Source organism: Borostomias antarcticus (assembly GCF_949987555.1).
Source record: "Borostomias antarcticus genome assembly, chromosome: 2".
Classification (NCBI taxonomy): Eukaryota; Metazoa; Chordata; class Actinopteri; order Stomiiformes; family Stomiidae; genus Borostomias; species Borostomias antarcticus.
Window position 1 is genome coordinate 34288597 of NC_140235.1, and position 12787 is coordinate 34301383.

General features: G+C 43.2%; 1 protein-coding gene across 2 annotated transcripts in view; it reads right to left on the reverse strand.

Annotated features, from left to right (window-relative positions):
- Window positions 1-10333, reverse strand: part of nipblb (NIPBL cohesin loading factor b) — a 30957-nt gene extending 20624 nt beyond the window's left edge. For both annotated transcript variants that reach the window (XM_084461561.1, XM_084461560.1), the window contains exons 1-5: window positions 10194-10333; window positions 8468-8617; window positions 6865-7030; window positions 6437-6537; window positions 48-159 (exon numbers count right to left, since the gene is read on the reverse strand). In XM_084461561.1, the coding sequence (XP_084317687.1) occupies window positions 48-159; window positions 6437-6537; window positions 6865-7030; window positions 8468-8531 (443 nt within the window). In that variant the 5' untranslated portion in view covers window positions 8532-8617; window positions 10194-10333. The remainder of the gene's footprint in view (window positions 1-47; window positions 160-6436; window positions 6538-6864; window positions 7031-8467; window positions 8618-10193) is intronic.
- Between the last annotated feature and the right edge of the window lie 2454 nt (window positions 10334-12787).

A 12787-nucleotide genomic window follows, 5' to 3' on the forward strand; every position in this document is an offset into this window, starting at 1 on the left:
TCAACAGCTGACTAGTCCCCGAGGACTCAGATGTCCAGGCGCCATACCTAGAAGGGCTGTGTGAGATAGTGGTTTGCTGGTAGTTGGTTGGTGTCGGACTTCCATGCATGGAGTTCTGAGACATCTTGTACTGCGGCATCATCGACTGCTGCAGTATACCTTTGAGATCAAGAGAAGAGCACCCGTTAAAGAGGAGCTAATTTAGGAGTAGAAAATGCAGCACCGGTGCTCGGGTCAACCCCGGACCAGAACCGTCTGGGTAAGTGGGAGAGACTAGAGCAGTGGTTCTTAACCTGGGTTCGATCGAACCCCAGGGGTTCGGTGAGTCAGTCTCAGGGGTTCGGCGGAGGTCAAGACACACACCCGACTCATATGATTCGTGATGACACGCCCCGCTTGGCCATCATTGGCTGCAGGTGATCACGCTACATCGCTTGGCCTATCTGCGCTGCAGGGAATTTGGTGCGCTCAGTAGTCGACTTGTGACTGTCGTGATGGTACGTCGTGTGATTGTGAAAGGAACAGACTTTGTTGCGAAAATGACATGAGAGTGGCACTTGCCAAGGTCTGAACTGGTCTCTGAAAGGCAACAGCAGAAGTCACACTGATTTGCAGTAAATATTCATTATTATGCTTTTGTTTTTGTGTGAAAATCATGTTTTTAGGGGCCAGGCAGCGTAGCTGCCGGAACCCTATTGTATTTGCCTATATTATTATTATTATTATTATTATTATTATTATTATTCTCCTTCCACTGAAGTCTAACTTCCCATGGACAAAAAATCACAAAAATTTGCACATAGCTCCAGTACTATACCCAAAGTCCTCAACCTGCATTGTAGGTCAATAAACCTGAAGGTGGCGCTACAGCAACAGTCTAAAGTTTAAAACTTAAAAAAATCATAACAAATCAGCCATAGGTGCTATCACTGTAAAACCACCACGTGAATGTAGTCCCAAGTGAGACAAAACCTTCATACACTTTGACCTTGCAGGAATTTTGAAGTCCATCACTCTGATTTCTTCATAAACTGTAAAACCTATCAAACATATCTCCTCCCACATTTTTTGTTCAATTGACACCAAAATTAATATACTGTATCTACAGACTGTCCTTACCAAAGGATCCTCACAGATTTTTGAAATATGAAAAATTGAGCCCACAGCACATCAAAAGGTTTCACTGTTAACAGTTTTGTATACAGTTCCTATTAATTCTCGCCAAATCAATGTCTGATCATCCTCATAAAAAGTGACAACATTGGCCACATATCCAAGATGTAGTATGATTTTTTTCAGAATTTTATCTCAAAAATTGAATTTTTAAAAATATGTTTAATTCTGTCCTCTGAAACCAACACTTCATACAGAGAAAACTACGTTACCCACAATCCAACGCAAGCTCAACGAATCGGAGACATCGCTGTTGGCAACACTACCCAACCCCCGCCGAGGATTACAATGACTAAATCGATTGATTGGCAACTGACTGAGTACACAGCGGCTGAAGTTAATGTTCAATTATGAAAAAAAAGCTAACAAAACCTGTAACCCACATTTTTCAATCAATTAACACTAAAGTTGCTACACTGGATCTTCAAACTGTCATTCACAAACTCATTGACCAGATTATTGAATTATCAAAATTGAGCTTACAATGCATGAAAATGTTTTACTTATTATTATTATTCTCCATCTTCCACTGAAGTCTAACTTCCCGTGGACAAAAAATCACCAAAATTTGCACAAAGCTCCAGTACTATACCCAAAGTCCTCAACCTGCATTGTAGGTCAATAAACCTGAAGGTGGCGCTACAGCAACAGTCTAAAGTTTAAAACTTAAAAAAAAATCATAACAAATCAGCCATAGGTGCTATCACTGTAAATCCACCACGTGAATGTAGTCCCAAGTGAGACAAAACTTTCATACGCTTTGAGCTTGCAGGAATTTTGAAGTCCATCACTCTGATTTCTTCATAAACTGTAAAACCTATCAAACCTATCTCCTCCCACATTTTTTGTTCAATTGACACCAAAATTGATCTACTGTATCTTCAGACTGTCCTTACCAAACGATCCTCACAGATTTTTGAAATATGAAAAATAGAGCCCACAGCACTTCAAAAAGTTTTACTGTTAACAGTTCTGTATACAGTTCCTATTAATTCTCGCCAAATCAATGTCTGATCATCCTCATAAAAAGTGACAACATTGGCCACATATCCAAGATGTAGTATGATTTTTTCAGAATTTTATCTCAAAAATTGAATTTTTAAAAATATGTTTAATTCTGTCCTCTGAAACCAACACTACATACAGAGAAAACTACATTACCCACAATCCAACGCAAGCTCCGAAGACATCGCTGTTGGCAACCCTACCCAGCCCCCGCCGAGGACTACAATGACTAAATCGATTGATTGGCAACTGACTGAGTACACAGCTGCTGAAGTTAATGTTCAATTATAAAGAAAAACAGACAAAACCTGTAAAAATTAATAAACATATCTCATCCCACATTTTTCAATCAATTAACACCACACAACTTGCTCCACTGGATGTTCAGACTGTAATTCACAAACTCATTGACCAGATTGTTGAATTATCAAAATCGAGCTTACAATGCATCAAAATGTTTTACAAATGTTTTTACGATACGATATGAATGTACAAAATTAACATTGGAATGTCAACTTTCTTGTTGTCCTCCTATTCTCTCGCTTATTGCTCCTAAACTTGTCGGAAATTGCCTGGCCCCGCCTCATCGCTGCGAAGCAGCTTTAATGATGGTTTTGTTCTTTGAACACAGTGATGTTGATGCACGGTTCATTTTGTGCACCAGTAAAATATATACCTACAGTATGTTTTGAATTTGAAAAAATCATATTTTATTTTTCCAATTAAGAAGGGTTCGGTGAATGCGCATATGGAACTGGTGGGGTTCAGTACCTCCAACAAGGTTAAGAACCACTGGACTAGAGGCTGCTGGGAGACCTAACCCTGACCCCTGACCCCCGCAGCCAGACTGAGGACAAGCAAGTTGTTCTACATCTCTCAAATGATGTAAAGCAACGGCCAATATACGGCCCTAGAAATAGCATGAAGGACAACACTGCATACATTGTAGGTAATACACAAGTAATATAGTTAGTTAATAACTAACTATAATTAATAATAATTATTATCATGAAAAATAATTAAAGTTAGTTATGAAGAACAAAATTGGAAGAGTTCAGAGGGATTCAGGAGGCTGTAATTACAGTGCATGGTGAGTTGTGAACAGGAAGTACAAGAGTACCGTCCACATATTGCATGATTCACTGTTGAGTACAACAGGCAGCAGGGCGCAGTGTCAGGCTGAGGCTTGTGAGAAATCTCTCAAAATCAGAGGCACAACATGGGTCATTCTGGCAGCTGATATTGTACAGTAAACAGACAGACTGTGTTTATTGAGATACCCAACGCAACATACAAGTTTATCTGTAGCATTATCTTGGAGCTTGCAGCGACGTTTCACTGTGACTGTACACCGTACATTACTGTACATGTGACATCTTGAATCTTATCATCTTATCAGGGATATTGAACTGAATGATGACAGTCTATAGTAATGGCAGAAATGGAGGGGGACGACCGACCAACCACGCACTTCATCACCTGGCTGCCAGAGGGCGCGGCCATATCTCAACGTGGGAAGGTCACAGAGACACGCGGTTTGGACTGGCAGAAAGCTCTCGACGTAACAAACACAGCAACATCAAACATGTCCCGATCGCACGCACGTGCAAAGAAATACCAGACATGTCCCACTCACGCGCACAGAGCCAAAACGACCGTTTGAGCGAAGCTAGCTCCCTGTGTGGGGGCGCTAGGGACCCAAAACGAATGTTTGAGCGAAGCTAGCTCCCTGTGTGGGGGCGCTAGGGATCCGCTAGCTAGAGTGTAGACTGAGGTGTGCTGGGGGAGAGTCCGAGTGCACCGGACCCCCCCGTCCCCCGTCAGCTACGACCTGAGGGCGCCACTGAGCCGCCCGAACACAGCCAACCATTCACCTCCATTTATTTATGCATCTCAATATCTATATTGCCATATCTCAATGTAGGAAGGTCACAGAGACGCTGGGTTTGGACCGGCAGGAAGGTCCTGGTCCTGTCGAGGTAACGCACACAGCAATACCAAACATGTCCCTCCTGCAGAGACATGCACGCGCACAGAGCCAAAACACAATTTCAGCGAAGACAGCTTCCCATGTGGGGGCGCTAGAGACACGCGGTTTGGACTGGGGGGAGAGCGCCACAGAGCCGACCGAACATGGCCACCCATTCACCTCCATTCATTTGGACGTGCGTTTTAGATAAACGGATTGATGGGTAGATAGAGCGCGCAGGACAACCATGACGTGTCCACCAGCACTGTGCACTAGTTCATTCAAAGCAGGTTTAAGGATTAGAATAGAATAGCAGCAACCTGAGCTCAGTGTCTACACGTCTAAAACAAGCGCATAGTGAGCCTGTCATCCCTCACCATGATGCATGTCATCAGCATGTAGTTATGGAAAGTGAAAAGGGGCTTTTCTAGTTTAGATACATATACAGAGCCGGCATATAGGGCCATCATCTTTTTGTTTGGTCTAAAATTTAAGCATTTAATAAAAACTAAGTAGTGATTTAAAATAACAGTGATTAAAATAGTTAAAGGAGAATTTCAATATTTTGGACTTTTGGGCCTATTTTCATTTAGACCGTAATGTCCCTGACTGTCAGTACTGAGTTAGCTACAGTTGTGCAAGCGCACACTGTGCTACAATGGAAGTCAATGGAGCCAATGAAACAGAAAAAGTATGAACCATTGCTGCTATAAAAGATTACAAAAATACTTGTAATACTTGCTAGCTATCTCGTAGTAGCGAGTGAGCTGGTGAACTCCAGCATGAGGTCAGATTTCGTAGCCTAATTGTGATCCAAAAGTCCAAAATAGTTCATACTTATCTACCATACTACCATAATACTTATCCTTTAATATAAAAAGACCCTTGACCGATTTTAACATGAACCCCACCAACCTGCCAACCAGGGCCAAAAAAATCATTTTTTAATGCCAAAAATAAATATCCATTCATTCAGAAATCAATAATCCTTTGCTCCGTGCGGTGCTGTTCCGAAATGTCAACCTCTGTGTTATTGGCTGGGAAACGCTTGATACAATTAATGATGGTGTTAGGTGAGACGCCAAACAATGGACGCATCTGAGAATACTTCAATACTGTGGATGTGAAAATCCCAAATAAAAGATTAAAAACACAGATGTGGCTATTGTCAACAACAAAAAAAGTCAAAAAAAAAAAAAGTTTTCGGTATTAACTTGATATGAGCTAAAATGTAAAGCTAGCACTGTTTAAAACGCTCAGCGCTTTGGGTTGCTGCTTTTGTGAAACCCGCAAAATCTGCTGTGTTTATATTAACACTTTGCTAAAGGTATGCCTCAACCTACAGTTAGGCATACTACTACCCAAGTCATGACTGATATTACATTGTATCAACAAGTGGTACTGGACTGACATAGCCTATGTTGTTAAAGCGAATGGCACTAAGCAGTCAAAGCTAGTCTCGTGAACCCAGACAATTGGAGATGCCTATCAATCGTCTGGAGATTTCTACATTCAAGATAGTCGCTAGAACGGCAGCGAGAGCAGTCGCTAAGAAGAGGCCTATTGCCTACGTGTCAAGGACACGCCTTAGCGGAAATTATGTCCTCCCCCATATTCATCCCTTGTGTAACAAACCAGAGAATCACTTTGTAACACAGAGAGCTTTTGAAGACGTTGAAAATAGTTTAGTTTAACCATAATTAGCTAATGTTGGCTCGTTGCCTTTGTATTGTTTGTCAAGTTGATGTGTTTGGTAATACTTGCTAGCCAGCTAGCATTGGCTTGGTTCAAGAGTAAGTCAACACATTGTCATCCTCTCTCTACATCATTAGTGTGAGATCAACATGCAACACTACCATACGCCATCATAGAAGGCTTCATTTGCCACAATGAAAGTAGCTCAACATCTCCTCAAGAGATCAACTATTAAACATTTCTTCTTTTATCAATCTTAACCATGAAACACCTTTGAAGATGACAAAAAAGTACATAAGCACTACCAAGAATATGACAGCTAAATCAATCCAACACAAGCCCTTCCCAAACCACGTAAACAACACAACTTGCAAAACCATCAAGCCAAAATAGCCTGGCGAGGCTGAGTGGACAGGAATCTGACCCAGCAACTGACCCAGGAAGTGTTAGACTGAATAAACGCAATAAGAAGCAAGAACAGAGTGGCGCTGCATCGGGCCATGCACTGGGCACCACTGCCGAGTCAGAGGCAATGTCTCCATGTCTCCTCCTTACCGCCCTGAACCCTGGGCATGGACATGGGCACAGGCTTACTTTTCTCCCTGAAGATGTTGGGGTTCCTGGACAGCACCATCTGCAGCAGCACGGGCACATCTCCCTCCGGATCATCACTGCCCAGGTTGTCCTTCAACTCTCTGTGTGGGGAGGGGAGGGGTGGGAGAGGATCAGTCAGCACAGCTGCACATAGATCTACCTGATCATCTGTTACACATCCTCAACTCACTCGCTTAGAACTTTGACCTTTTGACCTGCAAGGTGTTGACCATTAGGAGCTTGAGCGACTTTGCCTTGGGAATACCCTGTCATCATCAGACAACATAGGATTCTTAGAACAACTGGTTTACCAGCTACAGAAACGTCTTTGTTTGTAAGTGGAAAATATCTATTGATATCTATTTTTCCTCAGCTGTGGTAGCACCCCAGTGGAAGGGCTGAGGGCAGAGAGACAGGGAGGTACCCACATGTGCTCGGTGGAGACCTGGTTGAGGCTGTGAGCGAGCTGGGACACCAGGTTCTCATCCCGGCAGGCCAGCAGGCAGTTGACCTCCTCCGCGATCCGCCCATTGTACAGCAGACTCTTAGTGGTGGTGGCAGGGAGAGGGGAGGGCAGGGGCAGCTGGTTTAACACTGCAGAGACAATGACAGGACAGCTCAGACTAGATGAGGGAGGGGAAAAGTAGAGGTGATGTATATATATATTACAGTGAACATGCCCAAAGGAAAGCCACAATTAAAGCATAAGTACACTGAATTTCATGTTTAGCCCTATTTCTGGCTTCCCTGGCGTGACTAGTACAGGTAAAAATATTTATGTTTTGTGCATTACAGAGTTCTGTGTCAATAACGTTGGCGCGCGTGCCCTGGCTTGTAAACAGTACTACTTTCTCACCGAACATAAAACAACCATCTTTTCACGCTGTAAACCTCCGCGAAATTCATCCGCGCTGCGGTGTGCAGAGGTTTACAGCGTGAAAAGATGGTTGTTGTATGTTCGGTGAAAGTAGTACTGTTTACAAGTTAGCTGTTGTTTCGAAATGCAGAGGCGAAAGGACCTATGGTGTTTACAGGACGACTTCAGAGTATATCATACTTTTTAGAGTTTTTAGAGTGTTCCCATAGCTAGCAACGAGCCAGGGCGCGCGCACCGACGTTATAAACACAGAACTCTGTAATGCACAAAACAGAAATATTTTTACCTGTACTAGTCAGATACATGCCAGGGAAGCCAGGAATAGGGCTAAACATGAAATTCAGTGTACTTTACATCCTTTAAATGACAAGCATCCAATGACAATAGCACATTCAAATAAGCAAACTCCTACATTGTGCACGAAATGAACAGAAACTGTAATTCAATGCAATCAAGGTATTTCTGGTTATGTAAATCATGGAAACAACAGTATGTGATGGCCAACACCTCATCAAGCACAACGTTGAACTGACAATCACAGTGGACTAATAACAAAGCTGCCAGATCCACAATAAATCCTTAAAAAACTGTGGCCTTCATCACAACACAAGCACAACCCATAAGCCACATAAAATCACACAATCAAATTATGCAATATTGTAGCAAATATTTTGATTGCATTAATTGGTCGTGTTGGTTATATGCTCTAAATATCAAGATTGCAATATTCATATGGGGAACATTAATGTTTTATTACAACAGGAAATAAAAAGAGTGATCAAAGCTCTATTGAAGCAGGCTAGCCCTGGCAAAGGCCAGGACACTATTAAACGCTTCACAATGACAGCCCTACGATAAGAATCAACCCAGACATCCAACACACAGAATGAAAGTACAACCAAAGCAAATCAAAGAAAGCTCACTCCTCAGCAGAAGCACATTTCTTATCATTAGAAAGCTACTATGTGAATGAATACATGCAGAATCCCTTATCTATCTAGGTGCTGCTTCAATGACAGCCAGGGGTACTTAATATTCTAAGGTCAAGTGAGACATTTTTTTACTGTGTCACACAATAGACTGAGAACCATTGTTGGGCTGCACTGTATACTGTAGGTGAGTAATGCATGTGATTGTAGTTATTGTGCACTTACAGTCTGTGAGGCTAGCAATCCCAGCAAGAGTAGTGATGGGAACATGAGGCATATCCCCATTCATGCTGAAGATGGGGGTGGGTGGGTTGTGTCGATGCACAAGTTGCTCAATGTCGTCTCCTTCTGACTGCTCTTCACATCTCCCAAACGCTGTAGATCAGAGAGGGCTTTATTACAACCACAAGCAATGACAGTCTGGTTATTCACGGGACCTTCCCTCCCAGAGCCCAGAGGAAGGAAACAGGGAATATTTAACCAACGCCTCTGTGAAAAAGCTGGGGATGTACTACTAGAAGATATAACGGTATAAGAACAATCATCAGCAGACAGTGCTAATAGTGGACCAGCATAGATATAAGGCAAAACAAGTTACTATATAGGGTTAGCTAACAAAGCTCACACGGCAACTCCATCACTCCCTAAAGGCTAGCACTGAAAACTCTGATAACAAGCATGAGCTAGGAAGTCCAGTTGAGACTGTGGTTATAAGCTGAAAACTGCACGATTGGCTAAATGGAATGTGGCTGTTAGCAAGCCCTTTCCCCTTGCATGCTCATTAGCCATGTAATAAGTGGAGACATTAGTTACCTAATCAAAACATGATTGCGCACCATCGTAGACTTTTCAGATTAAAATGTTTACATAATGCATGTCTATCATTTTGGTTTAACTGGCTGGTCATTATCCTTAGTAGACGCTCATAGATGGCCTAGCAGGCTTAATTTGTTAGCCAGCAGTCAAGCTAACTATTGTTCGTATACTATACACTGACTAGCTAACATTAGCTCATCCGTTGAGTGGTGAAATGTTCAAAATACAAGGTAGTAATCGAGCTGTTACATATAACGTTAGCCAGCAGCTATTTTCCATATTGATTACGTTGCCTCGATTAGCTTGATCGCAAAACGGTTAACAGAAAACTGTAAGTTAACGTTATTCGTGAACTCTTGTTTTACTCTCCCAAGCACAGCTCTGGATGACAGTAATGTTAGCTAGGTAGCTAACTGTTCGCTAGCTGGTCACCGCACATCTGGCTGAGCTGGTTTGCATGATTGTAGCTAGCTAGCGAATTGTGACTAACGTTAGCCACTGCCCTACAAAACTAGTGTTTTCTAGCTAATTAGTCGGACTTTGATGCTAAACAAAGATGTGCATGTGCAAAAAATATTGTAGTTATCTAGCTAGCTATCTTAAGTAGCCAAAGTTATCTTGGCTAGCGTTAAATTCATGAAAATACCACCCTGCGCAGGAACGTCATGCATGCAGGTTAGCTAGGTAGCTAGCATTAGCCATCTCTAGCTTGCAACCCAGGGTTTGTTTGCTTGTGCTAGTTAGCTAGCTAGGTAGCAAGCCCACACAGAATCATCATTCGTCAAGGCAGCGCGATAGTTTGGTGTGTCTTTATGATACATGGTATGGAATCTCTCCTCACGGCCTACGTCGATGTATGGCTAGCTTGCAAACTGGACCTCGGACTTGCCTGAGGAAGGGTAACCGACCCGACGTCTATGGAGCGCTTGCAAATAGCCAACAGAGAGACCCCCTATCTGGGTCCATTATTTAGTTGCTAGTCAAATGCACTAGCAACATAAAGCTAGCTAGCACTAGCGTATCTAACATTGGCTGACTGGCTTGCTAGCAAAGTAACGTTGACCAGCACAGCGTGAAGTCAATCGGGATTGTTTCATGAAAGGGCTGTGGAGTCTGAGTTAGCGATCATATTTACCTCATGATGTGTTGATAAAAAGAAATGGTTGCAAGGGGGTTGGATCCGTGTCTCTAGCTCCCTCTCCGTTCTACAGCTCTAACAGCTCCTCCGAGTAATAATATAACAACAATAATCCGGGTCGGGAGGGTTCGTTCTTCCTTCTCACTGCAAACATGTATGCTTGAAGGGGGGGAACATTCCCATAACCGGTCAGTCGGGTTGCTCCCGACGCCAGCAAGGGAATAATGTGAAGTCCGACTAGATTCGGAAAACAATCAACTGAGAAAAACAGAAAGGCTATTGACGCGGTGATAAAAGGGATCCACTCAGACTCTCCCCCCTCTCTCGCAGAACAAAATGCCGACCGGAAGAACTGCTGCAGGAATAACTCCCTCCACCGGCGCCAAACCAACTAACAGCAACCGAGTGTCTGTCTACCACCCGTGCGCTTCCGCTGCTTGATGCTTTGGTGAGCGTTGCACCGAAACATTCTCAGTAAAGTCTGTCAAAACGTTTGAATATATCATCCAATAGATACATAGATCAGCTTGTGCACGGGATGTAACCAGTTATCGTTGTTAAAGGTTAGTCTGACTGCCACGGTCACAGGTGCCTGATGTCTGGTCACATCTGAACTCTTTGCACACACATATAAACACATAAATAAACATGCTAGTGGTAGTGGCTAGCTAGCAAACTAGGTACAGCTATGTTGATAACCTTAGCTAAATCTAAGTAAGACACTGCAGCAGGCTGAAGTAATTGTTCAGCACTTACACACAAAAAAGTAAGCGACACCACGGTTTGTGGATAATACTGGCTATATTTTAAATGCACATAATAATGGTAAGAATTGTCTGATACAACATAATGGCATCCACTTCATTGATACCTCCATGATTGATACACAACACACGGGCTCCCTCTTGTGGAGAAAAGCAGACAATGCTCAAAGTTAGGTACTGTTCACATGAACTGACCGGTACGTTGCGCATATAGTATACGACTAGCATACATAGCTTACATTTTATTAAATCTTTACTTACCTTCTCCATTTTCGCTGTTTTGTGATAGTCCCATCTTTTATATAGCAAGCCTATGCCTATTAACGTATCATAGATAACGTTAGCTTGTTGTTTGTTATTCAGTGCTAATAGGATAACCAATGCCTGTTCACTGTCAGAAGTTGACAGTTGGTTACCGTTAGTGCTAGCTAGTAGCTACCGTAGCTAACTAGTTGCTTACTACCGTTGGCGAGATTTAGCTAGCATTGGCATAGCCGTTTGTGTTCACCTGTTTAGCTAACGTGTTACCCCATTATCCTCTAAATAGTGACGGTTACATGTACAATTAACTAGCTAATTAGCTTACTCAACAGCAGGGACAATGATGTGATTACTCCACAAGTGAAAATTATGTGAGTGGGGAATTATTTTCTATCCCAGGTCCATAAATAATGCAGAGCTTTTAGCCTCGTGAGACCCTCCTCATCTCGTGAGCTCACAATCTAAAATGTGACAGCCAATCAGGGTACAGGTGCCCCCTCCGAAACCCTATATAAACCCCGGGAACCTCCCCAAAACTTTCAGCGAGAGCTAAGTGAACTGAGAAGAAGAGAAGTCATTGAAGAGAACCATGAAAATAACTTTCAAGACCGGGCTTCCTGCGGCGCTGGGAAACCTACCGCCCGCACCAAAAGCTCTTCTTCGAGCGCAGTGCCGTTATTGGTCTCTCGATCCGCAGACGGATAGCCATGGCCAAGGGTTGTCCTTTCTGCCTCGGCCCTCAGCCTGCTCTGAAGGGTCTGCGGGACCCCCAGTGCTCAGCTTGCTTGCGGCCAATTGGGACACCCCCTCCCGCCGGAGAAAGTAAAATAAATAAACAATTTGATTTGATTCGAAGTTGAAGGACTACTGACGTGGAGTCGTGGCTGCTTCACCAGGCCGGCGAATAAAAATCAATGGCTCCTCCCCATGATGACATTGAGACATTCACTGAGGGAACCTGGAACGACCAGCTAAATGTGACTACTGTCCAGTAGTCTACTGTGTCCTGGTCCACAGTGAAGAAGGATAGGGCCACAGTTGTTCTCTCCAAGGAGAACTATGTTCTGGTCGCTCAGTCGGCAGCTGCGGCCTCTTCTATTGCTATCCCCTAAGACATATTACCGAACGGGCCTCCCAGGCCCAGGGGCCCAAGAGCTCAGGGGCCCCTTTCTAAAGGGCTTAGTCATTCATGTCAATAACAAGTCACAAGAAAGAAACGATCATGTTACTTTTTAAATGAGTGTTAATCTGTAGTACTTTAGAGGGGCTGAGTACTCCATGCAATATGGGCCCTTCAACTGTTTTGGGCCCATAGTTGAGAAATCCAAAAAGCAAGTCTTCCCCACTAGGTCCCTCGAGTCAAAACCGAGCTGGGTAAAGCTGCTTTTATTGTGAGATTTCTCTAATTATCTTCAAATTGGATTTAGATGCCGTCTCATTGGGCAAATTCAAAAAAAGGCGTTAAATGAAATAGGTAGGGGGGCCTTTACGTGTCTGTGCCCAGGGGCCCATCATTTCATAATCTGTCTATTGCTATCCCCATAGGGTTTCAGACCATATTGATCC